The sequence below is a fragment of the Microsporum canis genome, genomic scaffold (genome assembly GCF_000151145.1).
Source record: "Microsporum canis CBS 113480 supercont1.8 genomic scaffold, whole genome shotgun sequence".
Taxonomy (NCBI): Eukaryota; Fungi; Ascomycota; class Eurotiomycetes; order Onygenales; family Arthrodermataceae; genus Microsporum; species Microsporum canis.
This window is the reverse complement of record NW_003299162.1, coordinates 727,717-747,008: the sequence shown is the minus strand read 5'-3', so window position 1 is coordinate 747,008 and position 19,292 is coordinate 727,717. Positions and strand designations below refer to the sequence as shown.

General features: G+C 50.8%; 8 protein-coding genes across 8 annotated transcripts; 3 read left to right on the top strand and 5 right to left on the bottom strand.

Annotated features, from left to right (window-relative positions):
• Window positions 1-360: 360 nt before the first annotated feature.
• Window positions 361-1,799, bottom strand: MCYG_08210 (protein kinase domain-containing protein; the record flags this gene model as incomplete). Its single annotated transcript, XM_002843081.1, has 3 exons — window positions 361-1,133; window positions 1,192-1,271; window positions 1,345-1,799. The coding sequence occupies 3 exons, from the start codon at window positions 1,797-1,799 to the stop codon at window positions 361-363; spliced, it is 1,308 nt and encodes a 435-aa protein (XP_002843127.1).
• Window positions 1,800-2,008: 209 nt separating this feature from the next.
• On the bottom strand, window positions 2,009-3,859 carry MCYG_08209 (uncharacterized protein; the record flags this gene model as incomplete). Its single annotated transcript, XM_002843080.1, has 1 exon — window positions 2,009-3,859. The coding sequence occupies one exon, from the start codon at window positions 3,857-3,859 to the stop codon at window positions 2,009-2,011; it is 1,851 nt and encodes a 616-aa protein (XP_002843126.1).
• Window positions 3,860-5,157: 1,298 nt separating this feature from the next.
• Window positions 5,158-6,312, bottom strand: MCYG_08208 (histone H1; the record flags this gene model as incomplete). Its single annotated transcript, XM_002843079.1, has 7 exons — window positions 5,158-5,313; window positions 5,373-5,573; window positions 5,629-5,696; window positions 5,757-5,887; window positions 5,947-5,969; window positions 6,119-6,144; window positions 6,246-6,312. 7 exons carry the CDS (start codon window positions 6,310-6,312, stop codon window positions 5,158-5,160), a joined length of 672 nt encoding a protein of 223 aa, XP_002843125.1.
• Window positions 6,313-7,629: 1,317 nt separating this feature from the next.
• MCYG_08207 (DNA-repair protein rad2) lies at window positions 7,630-9,017 on the bottom strand (the record flags this gene model as incomplete). Its single annotated transcript, XM_002843078.1, has 5 exons — window positions 7,630-8,151; window positions 8,200-8,709; window positions 8,762-8,815; window positions 8,870-8,955; window positions 9,005-9,017. 5 exons carry the CDS (start codon window positions 9,015-9,017, stop codon window positions 7,630-7,632), a joined length of 1,185 nt encoding a protein of 394 aa, XP_002843124.1.
• Window positions 9,018-10,103: 1,086 nt separating this feature from the next.
• On the top strand, window positions 10,104-12,248 carry MCYG_08206 (conserved hypothetical protein; the record flags this gene model as incomplete). Its single annotated transcript, XM_002843077.1, has 1 exon — window positions 10,104-12,248. One exon carries the CDS (start codon window positions 10,104-10,106, stop codon window positions 12,246-12,248), a length of 2,145 nt encoding a protein of 714 aa, XP_002843123.1.
• Window positions 12,249-12,742: 494 nt separating this feature from the next.
• Window positions 12,743-13,357, bottom strand: MCYG_08205 (uncharacterized protein; the record flags this gene model as incomplete). The annotated part of the gene is made up of 2 exons (XM_002843076.1): window positions 12,743-13,111; window positions 13,169-13,357. 2 exons carry the CDS (start codon window positions 13,355-13,357, stop codon window positions 12,743-12,745), a joined length of 558 nt encoding a protein of 185 aa, XP_002843122.1.
• A 331-nt stretch (window positions 13,358-13,688) lies between these two features.
• MCYG_08204 (nucleolar essential protein 1) lies at window positions 13,689-14,763 on the top strand (the record flags this gene model as incomplete). Its single annotated transcript, XM_002843075.1, has 3 exons — window positions 13,689-13,737; window positions 13,937-14,202; window positions 14,323-14,763. 3 exons carry the CDS (start codon window positions 13,689-13,691, stop codon window positions 14,761-14,763), a joined length of 756 nt encoding a protein of 251 aa, XP_002843121.1.
• Window positions 14,764-17,162: 2,399 nt separating this feature from the next.
• MCYG_08203 (conserved hypothetical protein) lies at window positions 17,163-19,168 on the top strand (the record flags this gene model as incomplete). Its single annotated transcript, XM_002843074.1, has 2 exons — window positions 17,163-17,355; window positions 17,451-19,168. The coding sequence occupies 2 exons, from the start codon at window positions 17,163-17,165 to the stop codon at window positions 19,166-19,168; spliced, it is 1,911 nt and encodes a 636-aa protein (XP_002843120.1).
• Between the last annotated feature and the right edge of the window lie 124 nt (window positions 19,169-19,292).

Sequence of the window (19,292 nt, the reverse complement as noted above, 5' to 3'; positions counted from 1 at the left end):
AAATATCAGAAACGTTGTATAAGCCAGGCAAGGATGGTGATGGCCCACCAAGCCCAAACCAAGCCTTCCCCCCTCCCCTGGATACTATTTAATCCGTTTACTGTTCCTTTTGCCCTTCGTATTGGTACGGAAGCTGTCGAAAGTCAATGGCGCGTGGGAAGGATTTAGCGTGACAGATGCCTGCACTGCCACAACCCGGGGGAACATATTACATCCGTTATTTGACCAAAGTGCAAGGGGTCGACCCTTCCACAAGGCGACAATATATACAGAATAGTAGTTAAATTAACGAGGAATAGACAAATATATCTACATACGTATCAGAAAGCATCAATGTCAGTAGTCAATGTATATATAGATTTAACGCTGACGCTTTGTAGACAATGGCAGCGCCCATGTCTGCATCCACTCAGAATCAACGATATCCTGAATAGTGGCCCTGTCCCTAGGCGAATATCGAAGTATCGTCTCAATCATATGTAGAAAAGCCCTCTTTTCATCCTCGCCTTGCTCTTCCATTTCTGATCGCCGTCGAGCAGCCCGGACAAACCAGTTATACCGGTCCTCTAGGCTGTCTTTGAAAGGAGTAGCACCAGTTGCCATATCAACCGTGGCATCCTCGTTGAAGAACTCTGCCCTGGACTCCCACCGTAACCACCATGGTTCGGGAAGCTTCCCGAGCACACAGACTTGATCCTGAAGAATGCCACCGCCTAAGATGCTAAAAGGACCTCCACCACCAATAATCTCGAATATGATACATCCAAGAGTCCAGATTTCGCTAGGGAAAGATAGCCTATCTTCGTCCTTTTGCTCGTCAACGAAGAATGCTTCTGGCGGGACAAGATGTGGCAGCGTACGTGCGTTGACCCGTCTTGTTTTATCCGGGCAGTAACTTGAACCAAAGTCGGATAGTATAACAGGTAGGTGTGAATCGGTGATTTGGTCGGATCGAATTCCCATCCTTACAGGCCCAATAATATGGGTAGGGACTCCTGCGGGGAGTGGCTTGCGGTCTACTCGGACAATAGGCTCGAGAATTGGGTTCCCGAATTTTTGGTATAGGCTTAAAGGGTTGACTATCCGACAAAGGTCAGCGGGAAGTCGAAGTAAAAGGTTGCCACAGTGTATATCTACAGGCTAGTTAGACGATATGGTTATATATAGGTATGTAAAGATGGGTCAACTAACCGCCATGGACGATTCCCTGTCCGTGTAAAGACTGAACAGCTAACACCAAGTCCGCGATGATAGCTCGAGCAGTAGTAAGACTTAGGAGTTCATGAGCGGGCCAGCAACTTCGACTGTGTCAAGCTACAACCGGTTGCCTCCATGACAAGGCACCGATGGGCCCCGTTAGGACTGTTTTCAATAAATGTGTCCAGCAGCTGTCTGATCGATGGCTGCCCACGGAGTCGGATAAGAATATCCTCCTCCTCAGACTCTTCGACAGAGTCAGCAGTTCTTATCTTGATAGCAACCAGCCTCTGTTGCTTCTGGTCGGAAGCCAGCCATACAGTAGAGCTGCCGCCAAATCCCAGGTTGTGGACGATGCAGTAACGCCCATCGCAGAGGCGATCCCCAAGCTTCACCGGATAATAGCCACCGGGGGAGTATCTCTCCAGCCGTTCACAGTCCTCGATATACTCGTACTCTGGGGCATCTTCCGCCCTACGCCTAATGCTACTGGCATGGAATGTTCTCACGGCCGGTGTGAGAGAGCTCGATGATGCCAAAAGGGTGGATGGTATGCTGTATCTCCATTTACCAAGTAAAAGACGTGGCCTAGTGGATATCATTTGGTGATACCCTTCTATATTTCGAGTGTATCAGTCAGGTAGTAAAGGCCCAAGAGGGTTGGATATGGAATGATTATAATTATGAAGTTGGCTAAAGCTGTGATTAAATAATGAACGACTACAGCTTGTATCAATATCTTTCCATGCATGGCATCCGTACTAGCAAGGTATCGTTCGATAGGTGTTTGTCCATATCCTCATCATAGATCTCAATCAAGCTGGAGAGGTAAGCTATGCCAGTCCTCCCACCACCTCTCCCCACGGCTCTCCGGCCAGATACTTCGAAGAACGCCTTCTATGTAATCTATCTCTATCTTGCTCCTACCCTTACGTTTTATGATACCAAGATCCTCTACGACCACGTCGCTGTGGCCGCCCGACCAAGTACACCGCCAGCCTTTGTCTATATTCATGAGGAATTGAACGCAATTCGAAGAAATACGAGTACGCGGTAGCCCCGAAAACGTGTCTAGGCCCCAAGTCTTCAGCGTGAGCCTTTTGAGTGCACTCTCTCCTGAGCCGACGATATTAGCTATGGAGCGAACCAGGGAGCTATCAACGGCATAGTTTACCACCATAGCGCGAACATAGGCGTTGGTAAATATGAACTCGCGTCGACTGTGTTTGCCCGAGTTGCCAAGTTGTATATCCAGCTCTTCCAGTTGGGTAAACTTGCCCAGGGCCCTGTAATGGTCGACTTCTTGAGAATCACTCTGGGAGCGCTTAATGGGCAATGAGAGCACCCGAAGCTCATGGCAGCGTAGTCGAATACCGTCAATCATGTCCACTGTCATAATGGGCATGTCCAGGTTGAAGCAAGACGAGAATGAAAGCTGCCGCAGAGCCGTACCGTGGCGCTCTAAGATAGCTTTAAATGTACCCTGTCCAAACGATCCGTTTATTTGCAACTCTTTGAGCGGGAGTAGCTTCTTGAGAAAGGCAGCCCCAGCTTCATCCGTCTGCTGAAGTGTTTCGTCGTCGTCTAGGAACTTCTCTCCATAGATGCATATTACGAGGGTCTCGAGTGACTGGAATTGGCACTCCCTTAACCAGATGAGTGTATCCAACGGAACGCCCTCTGGGAGCAAGAGGCTACGCAGGCTGGAAAATAGAGTATACCGGCTCCAGGCCTGAACAAAGTCCAAGGACGCCATGTAGCAATTCGAAATTGCAAGCTTCTCGAGACTCTTTGGCTTTATAGCGTCAGGCTGTGGCCGGCCTTCAAAGCGATGTCGCCATGGCGAGTGTTCCCCTGGGCTTATTACCTGCGGAAGTGGGAGAACTCCGCGGACCAAACTAATCTCTCTGATCGAAGGGGAGAGCTCTCCGACGAGTTGTAGGGGAATCTCATCACCATAGTCTAGCATCTCACGCGACCAGTGCCACGCCAGGGATACGCTGTATAAATTCGGTAACTTAGCAAAGACGAACCCGTACTCATCTATATCTCCATCGTCATGAACCATATAGTGTAGAATAAAAGGGCAAATGTGCAGCCTGCATCTCCGAAGCTTTAGACGCAATAACGTCAAGATACAGCGGGGGAACTGATTCTGCCTGAAGTAGAAGATGTCTCTTAGGCCGGTGAGCTTGCTCAAAAACATCGCAACTGACCACCATAAGTCATCCTCGTCGTCAAGCTCAGTTGGAGTTAGAGGGTTAGGATCATAATGACAGTAAAAGTAGTCATCTTGGGGGTACTTGGAGTTGTATTCCGAAGGAGACTTAGGGCATTGACACCGGAAACTAGTAATATCTGCCGCACTTTCGACACCCGGCTTCATGTACTCGACGGCGCAATAGCAGCCAATGCTAACTCGACGAACATAGCCGTAACTTTGTCTTCGCCCCAGTAACGAAACCCAGCGATTCAGGCATAGCTCCAGCCTTGATTCGGTCGAGATGACAAGGCGGATATGTTGGAATCGTTTCGGGTCAGCGGCAGCACAACACCGCTTGCTCGCCCGTGAAAAGTTGCGTAGCTCAGAGACTCCTCCCTCCGCAAGGAAGCCACAGATATCCTGCCAAAGCTCCTGGGGGAGACATTCAAGGGAGGCCATCGTTAGTTACTCTGGGACCGTGAGGAGGATGCAGATGTCCGTTTGGACATGGGAATGGGCGGCCTACTTAACTGGCAGACAGGCTAACAACGCCTTGTGCGTGCCCATACATACATGCACTACCTCCTATCAGCTCCCCCGCACGCTTTCCGTGCCTATACCGGTGTGGTACATGGCCAGAAGAGGTTGTTACATGGTGCATTTCTCAATTCTCCTATCACAAGTTAGTCTCATGCAGCAACAATCACATATGTATTCTGATGCATCGATACGTACATCCATAGCAGCCTGTATCACCAGTAATGCCCCTGATAAGCCGTGATCTTCAGGCCTGAGCCTGCGCCCTTGACCTTGGGCGCATCTCTCCTCGCCTTCTTCCACTCAGCTTCTGTCATGGCGTTCTTGGGCACGAAACCGTAGTTCTTCTCGTAGTAGTCGACCCTGCGCGCGGATTCCCTGGCTTTCTTCTTCTCGTTGTATGTTTGCTTAAGAGTCTTTATCAACGAGGTGGGATCGAGGTTGGTCATGGTGGAGGTTTCGATGTGTTTTTGACGATGGATCGTATTTATTTGAATATTCACCAACACAAGAGACACGAACGAGTATAAATGATGCATAGATAGTCCGGCATCAGCTGATGGATCGCATGTTGCATGCTTGAATCTCCTGTCGATTCTCGTGAAAGTGACTGCTCAGGTAGACTCAAACCTTCGCCTGTAAAAAAGTTCGTTTCGACAACCCAATAGTTTCTTCTCTCTTTACGTTTATATTACTATTACTGGATTATGATCGCGAACGAAACCATAGATTTCATATCCATACACACAAAAAAGGCTGCAACGAAGACGATAAAGAGTGCAAAAGACAAAAAGAAGCATGGCCATAAAACATCAACACGAAGAACTGAAAAGACGAAAAAGAAAAGATGATCAAAAAGAAAGGTAATGCAAAGTCCATCCATACCTAATCCCCCACCTCGAGACGCCGGTTCATTTGTTTGCTTCCCAGCTGGTGGTTGGTGGGAGTGTATATTGGGGTGGCGTTGAGCGGCGAGCCGGGACGATGAGAGAGGAGAGACGAAGAGGGTATTTTGGTCCATGAATCGGGTTCATGGCGAGAGAGAAAGAGGGAGAGTGTGTGGGTGAGTAGAGTAGATGTATCCGCCCATACAAACCGTCCACCAACCGAGCCAAGCTGGGAAGACGAAGCATGAAAGACAAAAAAAAGGAAAAAGAAAAGAGCAAGGCCAGCCAACCAGGCACATATATTATATCATGTTCATGCCCGCTACTGGAAGCTTATGCAGCTGTCTTCTTTGGTGTTCCTTTCGGGGTGCTGGCTTTCTTCTTTGCGGGGGCCTTCTTGGGTGCCGCGGCGGGTTTGGCGGCAGTCTTGGTCACTCTGCCGGACTTGGTCTTGCTTAGGACCTTGGGAACGTCAACGACGGCGGGTGCCTGTCTCATCATTAGTGGGGGAGGAGCAGGTATAAGTGAGGGGGGGAGAGAGAACATACGGAGGAGGTAGTCTTGCGTTGCTTGGTGGTGTTGGCCTTGGTCTTTGTCTTGGTGGAGGTAGCAGCCTTCTTTGTGGTCGAGGCAGCGGCCTTCTTTGGCTTGTCTTTGTCCGCCTTTGCAGCTGGCTTCTTGGTGGTGGTGGTAGTGGTGGACTTCTTGGTAGCTGGCTTAGCAGTAGTCTTGGTGGTAGAGGCAGTCTTCTACATGTAAGAGTTAATGACGGTGTGGGAGTATAGAGGTGTGACGGTGACATACCTTGACGGCAGGCTTAGCGGCAGGCTTGCTGGTCTCCTTCTTCGCGAGCTTTACGGGGCCGGAGGGACCTGGCGACGTGTCAGTGATAAGATCAGACGATAAGACGGGAACCAAGACTGAAAACGCACCCTTTGGCTGAGTGAACTCCTTCTTCTCGACGGCAGCCTTGAGAGCACGGTTGAACTGCGCGTCAAAGGCGGCCTGGGAGGTGATGTTGAGTCTGTTGTTGTTCTGGACGTACTTCTTGAGCGCTTGACGGCTGCAGGCAGGATTAGCGACGGGAACCATCAACAGCGACATCGACAGGGCCACACATACCTGCTTCCATTGCGTTCTTTAAGCTGTATCGTAATAAGAATAACAAGTCAGAAGAATATTTAAACACGCGAAGGGTATCTCATCGTCCTCTAAAACACCTCCTGCTGATGATGCCTTGCTCGCCACGCCAAAACAACCATGAACATTCAGCAACCGGGACTGATCTACTCACGCTGATGATGGCATCCTTGATCATATCTGTACCAGACGAGTCAGCAAGCGAACGCGACCCCAACGATACCTATACCACCGCCCGGCGACGGGTGTGGGTGCTGGATCACACGAGGGTTGTCTCTCACCTTTGTATGAAGCGTGGGTGGTGGCGGCCTTGCCAGAGGCAGCACCGGCAGCTTTCTTTGGAGACATCGCGACGAGAAGAGAGTGGACAGCGACTTTTGGTGGTAGAAGAAGCTAAAGACGCGTCAGATGGACTTCTTAGGCCTGTCTTTGGCGATGATAATGGTTGTTGTTATGGTCGGAGGAAGAGGGCGAAGAGAAGAAAGGAGGGAGAGAGAGGAGCGGCCAGCGGGGCATGGGCGGCCTTCTTATATTTATTTAGGCGCGCCGGGGGGAAAGTTGATCTTCCTGCATCACCTTGTCTTCCTCTTCTCTTGTTCTCCTTTTGTTCTATTCCGTTATGCTGTGTTCTTCTCCGTCTGTAGGTTATGTTCTGGCCATCGAGTTGACGGCCTCGTCGTCCTTCGATCTATGTAACTTACGCATCCTCGACCGTCTCGTCGCCGTCGCTTTTGCTATTTCTCTCATACGTCTACGTGATGCAGGGCAGGACAGCATATGATACAAGACAGACTCCTTGTCAGATATGATTATTCGACGGATGCAGGGCCTATCAGAGGCTTGATAAAGACTTTCATCTGTATATCTCCTCGTCTCGCCTTCATCGTCCCCATCTCACCCTCGCCGTCGTCATCTAGAAGCCCGCATCTATATAGCTCGCCCACAGCCATCTCTGCGACCACCACGACCATGCAACGGTCGCATAGACATCAATCTTTATTACTAGGGCATCTCTCCCTTTCTATGTTTTCCAGATCTATCAATCGTAATATCTAGCTAGTTAGCAGTAGAAGTCTTGCAGAAAGCCAGAACTTGATATCAGCCATTAAGATCACGACTAGACAGCGATCGCCCAGATTTTCTGCTTCCCCGGTCCCATGGTTGAGGATGACATCTCATGGAGACCCAAGAAACGAGGCACTGAACCAGTTTTCCTTTCCGTACTCATCTTATCTTGCATAGGATCAAGTCTTTCTTCTCTGTTTCTTCTTCTTCTCCTTTTCATCTGATCTTTTGATGTTTTTTTTGTTTTACTTCGGGTTTTCTTTGATTAGTCAGCAGGTCTTGGCACTGAGATGGCCGAAGGTACAAGAAGACGAAGAAGACGAGCGAGAAGAAGACTTGATCCTGAGAGACACGGAGGAGATACGGGGGTAAGAGAAGGTGGACAGGATAGAGCGGTTGACGCTCTCTACAGCCATGTACTTTATGACCGGTTACATGCATGGAGTGAGTCCGAATCAAGGTGTTCTTCTGCACGGTGTACATTCACTATGCCCTAGTAGATGCGCCAAACCCCAACCAACGCCATACAGGATGCGGTAGAAGAGAATAGGAGAGAAGATGAAAGAGAAGAGTGAAGAGAAGAATAAACGAGAGACGAGACTATCTGGCTCCCCTGGGCTTTGCTCCCATGGCCCTCTTCGCCTTTGCGTCTTCCTTCTTTTTCTTCTTGGCCAGCTCGGCCTTCTCCTCTGCCTTTCTTTTCGCGGTGGCCTTCTGCTGCTCCGTCTTGGCCACGGGTTTGAAGAAACCCTCCAGCCTCGACTGCTGGGCGCTCTTGAGGTTCTTCGTCAGCCGCGCGGCCCCGTTGCGCACCCGGTCCTCGCTGAACCCTTTCTCTTCCACCAGGAAACGGACCAGGCCTTCCACGTCCGGGGCGGTCCACTTGAAGTCGCACTCGGGCGCGTCGGCGGGCCGCACGTCCGGGTTGAAGAAGAGGTCGCGGGCCTGGAGGTAGGGCCAGTCGTCTGGGATGACGTACTTCTTCTTGGGGTCCGACTCGATGGTCTCGACCACCTTCTCCAGCGTGCCGTGGTCGCGGATCATCTTCAGCGCCGTGTTGGGGCCGACCTTGGGGATCGGGTCGAGATAGTCGCACCCAAGCAGTATACAGAGGTCGACAAACTGCTCTATTAGCATGGAAAGCAAGAATATGTATATAAAGTAACCCACCTGAGTCATCTCCATCCCCAAGCCTTCGAGCACTTTGTCCAGATGTATCTCTAGGATAGGCTCCTTCCGCTGCTCGCTAAAGGTAAGATGCCGTAGCAGCACCGGCGCCGCGAAGCAGAGCGTGTCCATATCCTCCGAGGCGGCACCAAATACCTTCCCTTCCTTGGCCAGCACCGCACACTGCGCCTCTGCCTCGGTAGGTGCGTCGATGTAGGGAATGCCCATCAGCTTGAGCAGCCGCTTGCACTCTGCATTGTGCTCCCTCGTCACCCTGACCGTCCGGCGAGAGAACTTCTCGACGTCTTCCGCCGTGCCCGTCTCCTTGGCCTCCTCAGCAGCCTCCTGCGCCTCGGCCTTGCGCATCGTCCGTTTCGCCAGCTCGCCGGACTTGAGCTTCGGAGGGGCCCCGTCAAAGACGTAGAGCGGCTTTATCCCGTTGTCAACCATGCGCAGGGTTCGGTAGAACATCCCCATCAGGTGAGAGGTCGTCTCGCCGGACTCGTTGGTGAGCTGCTGGCCGTCAGACCGCACCGCGATGAGGAAGCTGTATATGCTCATTGACCTGCTCCTCGTCAGTTGACGCTCTATATCTTTGTGCAGTCTTTACATACGCATCCTACTCATCATTAGCTGAGGCCACCGTCTATTGAAAGATAGCTCCGAGACTTACGATGGCCACCTTGCGCCCAAACTGGTTCTTGATCTCGCCCGCCTTGATCGCATCCGGGGCGTTTTCCGATATTATCTGGTACAGACCTGGTCTTGTCAGCACTTATATCAAACAGCAGAAGATAAACATACATACTCTTTATACCCATCTTGCCTCTGAGGTGTCAATACCAGCAAGAAGAACTTTTATCACTTTCGTTGCATGAAAGGAAGAAAAGTCGAACGCGCTCGTCGGCTTTCACGCGATGCAATTTACCCTAAACAGACTAGCGCGTTTATGACTAAGATTGATTATATAATAAGTGTTGCTGTTGGGAGAGCACGTGACTACAGCCTGGGCTGCAAGACACAGCGGAACAGCAAAATAATGCCTCAGCAACCAGATGAACACAAGAAAAGATTATTATTATCATTATTTTTCATTATACTCTTATGCAGTCAAGGGCTATGAGTAGTTCACTACCTAAGGCCCCCTTAAGGGGGAGTTTCTAAATAGCCTTCCATGGTTGAATTTCAATATAAGGCAAATTCCAAGCTACCCATCAAAGGTGATAATTTGAATATATTCAGCCCACTTTTATAGAGAGGCTAGTTATTAATAAAGGAAATTTTTCAAGAAATGCTTATTCAGTGTCTAAAGTTTCAACTAGCGCGTGTATACCGTTAGAAGGAAGAGAAGGAGAGTCACACTAGCCGCCCAGTCTTGTCAAACACGGCTCTCTGAGAAAAAATTGCGATAATAGTAAGAGAGACAGGAGTACAAGCACGAGCGGGATGCAACGGAAAGGATACAGAGTGCCGTATAGGCGCGGGAGGGATATCCGAGCTCAAGCGGACTCCGTACGATCGTCCTGCGTCATATTCACGCAGGAGTTCCCGGACCACCCAATCTGGCACCACTCCCTCTTTGTACGGAATGACTACCCCTCCCTCTCACAACTTGTACGGGAATATCTGGCCAACGTTGGGGATATTCAACTAGTGGGACTTCTTTCTACCACCTAAGATTTTGTTTCAAGGTCTATACTCACGCCCGTGCCTGCGGAGTATCGATTATCCGATTGAGCCTTAACTAGTATCTCTGCCATTTGGCCAAAGGACTAGCCGGCACTGAGTGGCTATAATATTGTGTCAAATATAACAAGTCTCTCTGCCTCCAATCGGTGCGGGCTCGCCTTTTTGGCCGAATGGCAGATTCTGACATATTGACAGATTGTTTCCCCATAGAAACCAGTATGGAGGAGCTTCAAAGGCGGCTAAGAGAGGCAGAGACCAGAGCTGAGGAAGAAGAGCGACTTCGACGAGAAGAAGAGCGGCTTCGACGAGAAGCAGAGGACAGAGCTGAGGAAGAAGGGCGACTTCGACGGGAAGCAGAACGACTTCAACAAACACTGGAGAGCAAAATTAACCCGGCCACCTTCGAGTCCTTTATTAAATCATGCCACGAACTCATTGCTGTGCCGCTTAGCATTCAGCCAATACATAAAAGTACAAAAGGCTCAATTACCAGTCCTACTGGCCGCTACTGTCCGACAACCCTTCGCAGTTGGACGGACTTTCCCCGTCTACGCGAGGAGCTGTTTGAGAAAGTATTCTCTCTCTTCCATCCGAGTGCTTCCCCCCCTGTCGAAGCGTTCTTGTCCAAGGAGGGTGTCAAGACTGTTGGTAACCTTGTTTCCCGTCGACATCTGGGCAGCGAGCTCGACCTTATGAGCTATGAGCGATTTGCCGTTGAAGAACATGTTACCTCTATTCTACAAGAATTACTAAAGCTTGATACCAAAACAAAACTTCCATTTCTGGGGTCAGGTGTCTCGTTTGAAAATCACGCGAATACTCTTAGCGATACGCCTGAGCAAACAGGCCGCAGGCCTCGTTCTGATCAATTATGCGTATTTAGAAAAGATAGGGAAGTTGAGACACTGCTTTATATTATTGAATATAAAGCCAGCCATAAACTTCGGCCTGCGAACTTACGGTTTGGACTACGACCTTCGAATTTTTGGGAGGACATCGTGCAGGCTCACGAAATTCCCCTCGACAAGCAAGAGAAAGCTATATATAACGCACAGCAGCTTAGCGGTGCTGCAATCACACAAACCTTCGACTATATGATTAAAGAGGGGGTTGAATACGGGTATTTGACCACCAGTGAGGTATTTGTATTTCTTCGTATAAAGGAAGATGATCCGAGGACTCTATATTACTATCTCTCCGAGCCCGTTCAAGACGCCGAAGTTCAGGATAGCGAGCCCTTTCCGTATTCCTGCACCGCAATTTCATCAGTCCTCGCCCTATGTCTCCTGGCCCTAGATTCAAAAAAAAGGGACCAAGAGTGGCGGTCACTTGCAATATCTCAACTTCACAAGTGGGTTGTTGATATAGAATACGTCTTAGCAAAGATGCCCCCGGAGGAACGGAGCCGAACACCATCGGAATCGAGTTATATCCCATCGAGCCCATTGTCCAGCCCTATTCAGGAGGGCCAGTCTCGACGATCCCGTCGATTACGAGACAGCTGTGCAGACCCGGATGACACAGTTAATAATCCGTTGTCAGATAGTTCCGAAGAAGATGACCCTAGCGACCGCAGCTCACAGGTCCCGCCAGGGAAACGATTCATATCCCCACCACGTCCGCCTCCGTTGAAACGGCAGCCGCAGTCGCAGGAGGAGCGTGAGCGTAAGCGGGAGCCCGATCGTCAATATTGTACACAGAAGTGCCTAGTTGGCTTGGGTAATGGAGGCGCTTTGGATCAATCATGTCCTAATGTCGCTCTCCATCAGCAGATGAGCCATAACGGCACTCATCCAATTTCTAAAGCAAAAGTCGCAATGCTACTAGACAGTCAGTTAAACAATGACCGGGACAATGGGTGCTGGCCTTTGATGAAGCTTCACGGCGCCCGAGGTATTCTCTTCAAGATGACACTGGCCAATTATGGCTATACATTTGTAGGGAAAGGGACAATTGAAGGTCTGGTCTGTCATCTCCAGCATGAGGCTAAAGTGTATAATGCTCTCAACAAGCTCCAAGGAAGTCTTATTCCTGTTTATCTCGGAAGCGTTAATTTAAAGAAACCATATATTACGACTGGTTTGGACTATATTGTCCATTATCTACTGCTCTCCTGGGCTGGAGATAGCTTAGACGATATACCATGTTGTGACATCGACTTTCACCATGAGGGAAGAAAGCTTCAAAAGGAATTAGGCCGGTACGGCGTGGTCCACGGAGATGTTCGCCCGGCCAATATTACGTGGAATTCAGAGCTATCCCGGCCGATGCTGATCGACTTCGACCAAGCACGACTAAAGCAAAAAAGACCCGCTATCCATAGCCATTCCATTAAGCGGGCGCGGCGAAATGTTTCCCACTAGATCTATCTAGATCTATTCACCGTAGAAGATTGCGGATGGGTTTGCTAAGAAAGAGCGCGGTGGGCGCGAAAACGTAGGTATTATGCGATTGTAGATGATCCCGATCATCTACAATCGCATAATAAGGTCCCTTGAAAGTCACAGGGTCACACCTTATTAAGCCTTAGTAAGAGCTTAGTCATCAACAGGGCGGACTCTACATCGTAAACTCGCTATAATAAAAGAACCAACTTGGAAAATTTTTGAGAGATACCTATCTTCCGCCAGGCTATTAGAATTTTAACCAATTAATCCGCCCAATCTACTAAGCTTTAACAACTACGCTAAAGTTGAGATGAAGTTGAGATGAAGTTAATGGAAGATATGAAGGTGATCTCTCTACTCGTGTGTATCCTCCGTTTCCTCTGTACTATGTACCCCATACCCTGGTTCAACCCTGTATATCCTTCTGTCACATCGTATATGGCCTTTACTGTCGACCGGATGTATATAGCTTACTGCTCTTTGCAGTGTCGACCGTTGGGTGAACGCGAGCAAAAGTAGGTGCAGCACTCGTGGTTGTAGGTGCACACATCGCCGGTGGAGAGGCAGTTATCGCGTCCGTGGAGCGGCTTTCTGCGCGCGGGGAGGTCTTTTGAGGGGACGTCGAGATGGTCTCGAGTCCTGCTGATCGCGACGGAGGTTGACGGGGGTGACGGTGCTGCCAGGGCGACGGCAGAGAGGGCGACGAGGGCAGAGATCTTGTGGATGTACATGTTTGCTGCTCCGTGGTTCCAAGCTGTTCCAAGCTGTTCCAAGTGGATGTCTGTTTGATATTGATGGGTGTGATGGTGAGTGCCTGGAAGCAATCGACGGCCCCAGGTCTTATATCTATAGCCAGACAAAGGCCATCGATGCTCTCATCTCAAGAGTCAAAGAACCGCAGTTCCTGGAGTACCGTCTTTCACCATACTCTCGCATCTCTGCATCCTTTGTAGCGCTGCACTCTCTGCATATAAAACCGTGGGTATAACAGCAGCTCTGCCAGGGGTATCGAGGGCAGACCGAGCCTTGTGACCCACGAGGCCAACAAGGAGGCGTAGAAGGCTGAGCTGAAAGCTGACAACCATCTTCCTATATCAACGCTTCATGTCTATATCCGCCGTCTTCCAGCCGTATAAATATTTAACTGTTGGTTGAACACACTAAAAAAGGACGAGAAAAATACTTAAATAACCGCAGAAAATAAAAAATCCCACACTTTCTTCTCACCAACATCAGCCTCGCTTCTACTTCTTCTACTTCTTCTTCTTCTTCCTGTCTTGTATTTTCTTCCTCTCGTTACTCTCAATTCTTTCAATTGAACTCGTCCTACTTCTTTATCTCCTCCTGCAAAGAAACCCCCCCGCAGCGGTCGCACGATCAGGCGCCTCTGCATAGACAGGACAGAAAAAACACACCATGGGCGAAATGGCCAACAGAACCGAACTCGCAAAGCGCAAGAGACCGAGTAAGAGACCTTCTTCCCAGCCGTCCAGCCGCTTCTCTCGTCGAGACACTCTCGTTGCAGGCGTTTTTTTTTTGAGTCGCGGGCGTTGAAATTTTCCCTCCTTTTCCACCAACCAAGTCAACAGCCTCAACATTCCTCCTCCACTGAACAAAACCATCACATTCAACCACGATGGCACAGCTAAACCAGCCGGTGATAGGAACTCAGTCCTGCCCGCCGCCAGAGCTGCCGCAGCTCGTCGCAGAGCAGCATGTCCCCGTCTCCGCGCAGGACAGGGACACCAAGCGGCTCATCGTCGTCCTCTCCAACGCCAGCCTCGAGACCTACCGATCCTCCCACGGCGCCGGACGGGCTGCCAACGGTCGAGAGGAGAAGTATTCTCTCCTCAACTCGGACGAGCACATCGGTATCATGCGCAAGCTGAACCGTGACATCAGCGAGGCCAGGCCGGACATCACTCATCAGGTTTGCCCCTTAGAACTCATCGATTATTTTGTCTCTTTGTCTCTTTTTTGTACTGTGTGGCCAAGTGTGTAACTTATCCTGCAGTGCCTGCTCACGCTGCTCGACTCGCCCGTCAACAAGGCCGGGAAGCTGCAGATATACATCCACACGGCCAAGGGGGTGCTCATCGAGGTCTCGCCCACCGTCCGCATCCCCCGCACCTTCAAGCGGTTTGCCGGCCTGATGGTCCAGCTGCTCCATCGTCTCTCCATCCGGTCCACCAACTCGGAGGAGAAGCTGCTCAAGGTCATCAAGAACCCCATCACCGACCATCTGCCCCCCAACTGCCGCAAAGTCACCCTCAGTTTCGACGCCCCCATCGTCCGTGTCAACGACTATGTCCGGACCCTGGGGCCCAAGGAGAGCATCTGTGTCTTCGTTGGTGCCATGGCCAAGGGCAGAGACGACTTTGCCGACGCGTTCAAGGACGACACCATCTCCATCAGCAACTTCAGTCTCAGTGCCAGTGTTGCCTGCAGCAAGTTCTGCCACGCTGCTGAGGATGCGTGGAATATCGTCTAGTCTTGTCTTTTCATGTCTGTACCCACTGGCCGTCCTCTAGATATAAAACCTGCTGACATCCGTTCTAGTAGCCTATGCTGTTTGTTCTCTTTACTCTTTTGGCGATTGACTAACCGTTTAGGATCCGAGGCTGCTGTCTGTCTGCCCGACCTGGCTGTCCCCATCCCTTGTTTCAACACCAAGCTCATCACCTACGGAAAGGCGCCAGACCACCACTACTCCTACTACAACAACTGCTACAAAATACCACGGAAAAGGATACCAAGGTCAAGCAATTCTCCACCCCCAATGTTTCCCAGGCCAGATTGTCCACCAAACTGGCGAGGCTCGGGCCAATGATACCAACATCAACGGCTGCAAATTTCTTTGAATGTTCATGTACTCTATTTGGCCTGGGGAGCATCTGGCGGTGGGGAGTTGTCCATCCTCTGTCTTCGGAACCGGACCTATCCTTGGCTCTTTTTCTCTTTCTCTCTCTTTCTTTGCCTTCCCGTTTACCAACGCTTGACTTGGAACCCCTTATTTTTCTTTGGCTGGAACTATGTTTTGATCTCGTTCCTGTTTTTTACAACCAAAAACACGAACATAGGCGGTTCAACAGCCCTGGTCAACAACAAGAGAACGGCATAATGGCGTTGGAACGGGGCGTGTCTTGCTTTCTGAACTGTCTATCTTGTTGGTGTCGTGTATCTTTGCACATGTCTGATGCTCTAAAAAAGGGGTAACACTCCTCTGCTTGTTCATGTCCTTACCGAGGCGGAAGGGCGTGTATATCTTGTCGTGCTCCATATATATATACTCTTATACTCTATATTATTACCCGATATCCTTGACTTACTCACCGCCAGACAAGCGTACACATAAGCTATCGACTAGATGACTTTATATAGCCTCTCATCCGACTGGACCAGCCTCCTCTCCCTTTTCTACGTAAGATGTAAACAACCATACAAGGATTGTCTGGCCACTCGCCTCGTCTACCGCTTCTTCGTCAGTTAACTAATATCACATACTATGTAAGCTGTAATTGAGAGAAGAAAAAAAAAGAAAGGCTTCATCCCAGCAAGCGTCAGGCGTGGATGCAGGTCACCGCCTCATCTTTTTCTCTCCCACGGCCAATGGGCGAACCAACCGCCAACTTCACTTCTGATAAATCCACCAACATACATCACACTTACACATAGCGCACATATTACACTCTCCATCCGTTCGTTGATGAAACATCCTGCGCCATCCTGTCTATGGACTATAGCCAGTCGCTTCATACCGCTGCCCTGCCGTGTTCGATCGCCACAGCACGCTGCATGTACAGCTATTGATCACTCCACAGACCAGAGATGAAAGACAAGGGCGAAGGACTATCAGACAAAGTTGGTCGACTGGCTGGCCCAGAAAGAAACCGTCGGGCATTCATCCATGGGGCTTGCTGCTGGCTGGCTGGTGCATGCTATGTACGGGGCCTGGCTTGTTGCTTTTTGGCTGCCGCAATGCTATGGAGAGTCCCCGAATCGTGGAGATCCGTTACATTTTTTACTTCCTTTTTTTCGCTCCGGATGAAGCGTGGATTTCGACTTCTGGTTCTTCCAGCCATGCATGAGAGTCTGATGGGCAGACAAGAAGGCCGGGGTTGGCCTTCCTACAGTGCTGATGGACATACGTGTATCCGCAGCTAAGGAGAGCTCGATTGGTCCACGGAACACCCTCCCTGGGGCCTAAAACCGATGGCCTTGTCGATGCTGGTTAAAAAAATAAAAAAAAAATGATGCTGTCCTGGGTCTATGGAGTTACCTAGTAGCATTTTCTGCTGGCCAATGCCTCGCCCCGGGCTACCCGCTTGCTGGGAGTTGAGTTGGCGGTGCTGGGGTACTTACGCCTTTTTACGGCCCCTGGGATATGACACCGATGCGGGAATCCAGAAGGGCTCTCTGCTCACTATCTTCTTTGCTCGAACTTGCCTGTTGCAAGTTGAGATCTTTCTGGCTATAGTTGCCTGCATGATTGGTGGGCTTTGCCCTCCGCTTGCTGGCTTGTCTTCTTCCTTTTTCTGTCTCTTCCTCGGAGCCAGATGGGCGGAGGAATCATATATTAATACTTCCGCCTCGGAAAGACGAGTACTTTTCTCTCCCTCCCTCTCTCCTGTCCCGATCTCTTCTATAAATATATCCTCACGTATATACGGACGTATATACTACCATCGTCAAAAACAGAACAGCTTCCTTTCTGTTTGTTGTCTTGTTTATTTTTTTTATCCCTCCTTCGAGACACTCTGTGACTCGCTTTGTCCTACCCGAACGCACTCGTTTGCATAAATTCTACATATATCATTCTATACCAGTCCGTTCTCTACATACAAACCCCTCCAAACTGCTCATTCCACGTCAACTACGAACAACTTCGAAATGCCGGTCTCCCATCTTACTCTGACCGTCTCGAACCTCCCCACCTCTACCTCCTTCTTTCTCTCATGTCTTCAGCCGTTGGGATACTGTTTCATGGGCCGCCATGAAAACAGCGTCGGATTTGGTACCGAGCCAGGCAAGCCTGCGGATTTCTGGATCGCAGAGGAGAGGCCAGGGTATATCCCCAACTACCGTTCGTATATAAAAAACGAATGTACAAGCTAACGATCTATAGTGTCCCTGCTGGAGCAGCACACATCGCCTTTCCTGCTCCATCCCGAGATGCAGTCAGTGCTTTCTTCATTGCAGCATTAAAGGCCGGAGGGAAAATCCACGGCGAGCCATGCGTGCGGGACGCAGAGCGGGGCTACTTCAGCGCTGCCGTGATCGACTTTGATGGTAACAGCATCGAGGCCGTCCACCGCAATGAGACCGGTAGCGTTGCCCCCAGCCGTAGAGGGAGTGTCGCCAACGAAAAGGCTCTCTCCGTCGTCTCCAGGCATTCTACAGCTAAATCGAGGGCCATGACCGTCGCTCCACCAAAGTCAGAAGTCAGCGTTGCCAAATCCAGAGCAATGACTGTTGCTCCTCCAAAGTCGGAAGTCAGCTCTGCTTCGACCGCCAGAAGGGCTTCGAAGTCCGTCATGGCTCCAGCACCACAGCCGGAACCGCGCCAGGAACTGCGGCAGCAACCTAGACACGAGCCAAGACAGGAGACCACCAACGTCCACTACATCGTCACCAAGGAGAAGAGCGGTGACAATTTGTCTGGTGCAAAGGCCGTTGTGGGTACTTTACTTGGTGCTGCTGCCGGGGCTGCACTTGCATATGCCATGGTCAAAGGAGACTCACAGTCCCAGAAAGAGACCGTCACTCCTGTCACCGCCACCAGGTACATCGAAGCCCCCCAGTCCAGCCCCTCCGCCTCTGGAGGTGCCTACCGCGGCATCGAGCCGGGCCAGCAGCAAGGCCAACTCGAAGACGGGTACGCTAGAAGCGCCGCATCCAAGAACCCCTGGGCCAGCACCGTTTTTGACGGACTAGAGCAGACCAGCCGCATCCTCGAGCAGGCCAAGAGCTTCACCGGTAGTGCTGCCGCTGCTGGCTTCATTCCTGGTGCTGGCGGATCAACCTCCGGCTCAGAACGCCGTCCTTCCAATGGCAGCGTATACAGTGCATCGGGAGAATTAGAAATCCGTGCCATCGAGTGCGTCCCAGGCGGAGAAGACAATCGATCTTCCTACTCACGCTCATACCCTTACCAACCCAGCACGTTCATCAGCAGCTTCCACGACCACCCGGATCATCGTGACCGCGGCGATGCTGGCAGTGCCTGCAGCTCTGGAAGCTGCTGCTCACAGCGACGGTCCAGCCACAGCCAGAAGCACCTAGAGGGTGGCAACTACTACGCAAAGAGCGCTGCATCCAGCCATGCCTCGACCATCAAGCCGAAATCCAAGGCAAAATCCCAGTTCTCAAGCCATTCGAGCCACCATTCCAAACGGTCTTCTGCCTCTGCCGTCAACAAGGAACGGAGCATGCGCACCATCGAGGAAGACTACGGCTACGACTTCGAAATGCCTGCTGGAAGCGTCCACTCCACGCACTCGGCCCGCAACATCCCTCTGCCAGCAGGCTCCACCACCACCGTCTCGAAGCTATCCATCCGCTCCAAACACTCCCACCACTCCAGCCACAGTAAACATTCCCACCACACCCATCATGACCCTTCTTCGTCCCGCCGCTCATCTGCTTCCAGTCACCGCTCAGCCCACAAAATCCCGCTCCCGCCCAGCGTAGCTGGCGCCAGCACCATCTTCCTCGACGGCGGCGTCGACGTAGACTCCCATGTCACCCCGCGACCCCTGTTTGAAGGCGAGCACTCCTCACGAGCCCCGTCGAAGAAGTCGAAACACAAGCGCTCAAAGATGACGAAGCAGAAGAGAAGGAGGAACCCATATCCCAACTCGAGACAGTTGGGATGTTTACCCCGTTTTGCCCAGTGACAGCGTCAGCCAGGTCGGAAGCTGTGTGTCGAAGAAGAGCAGCAGAAGCAGACGGTAGACGGTAGATTATACGAGGGAGTACAGAGTATGAATTAGTTTTATACATGCTATTATGTTGATTCAT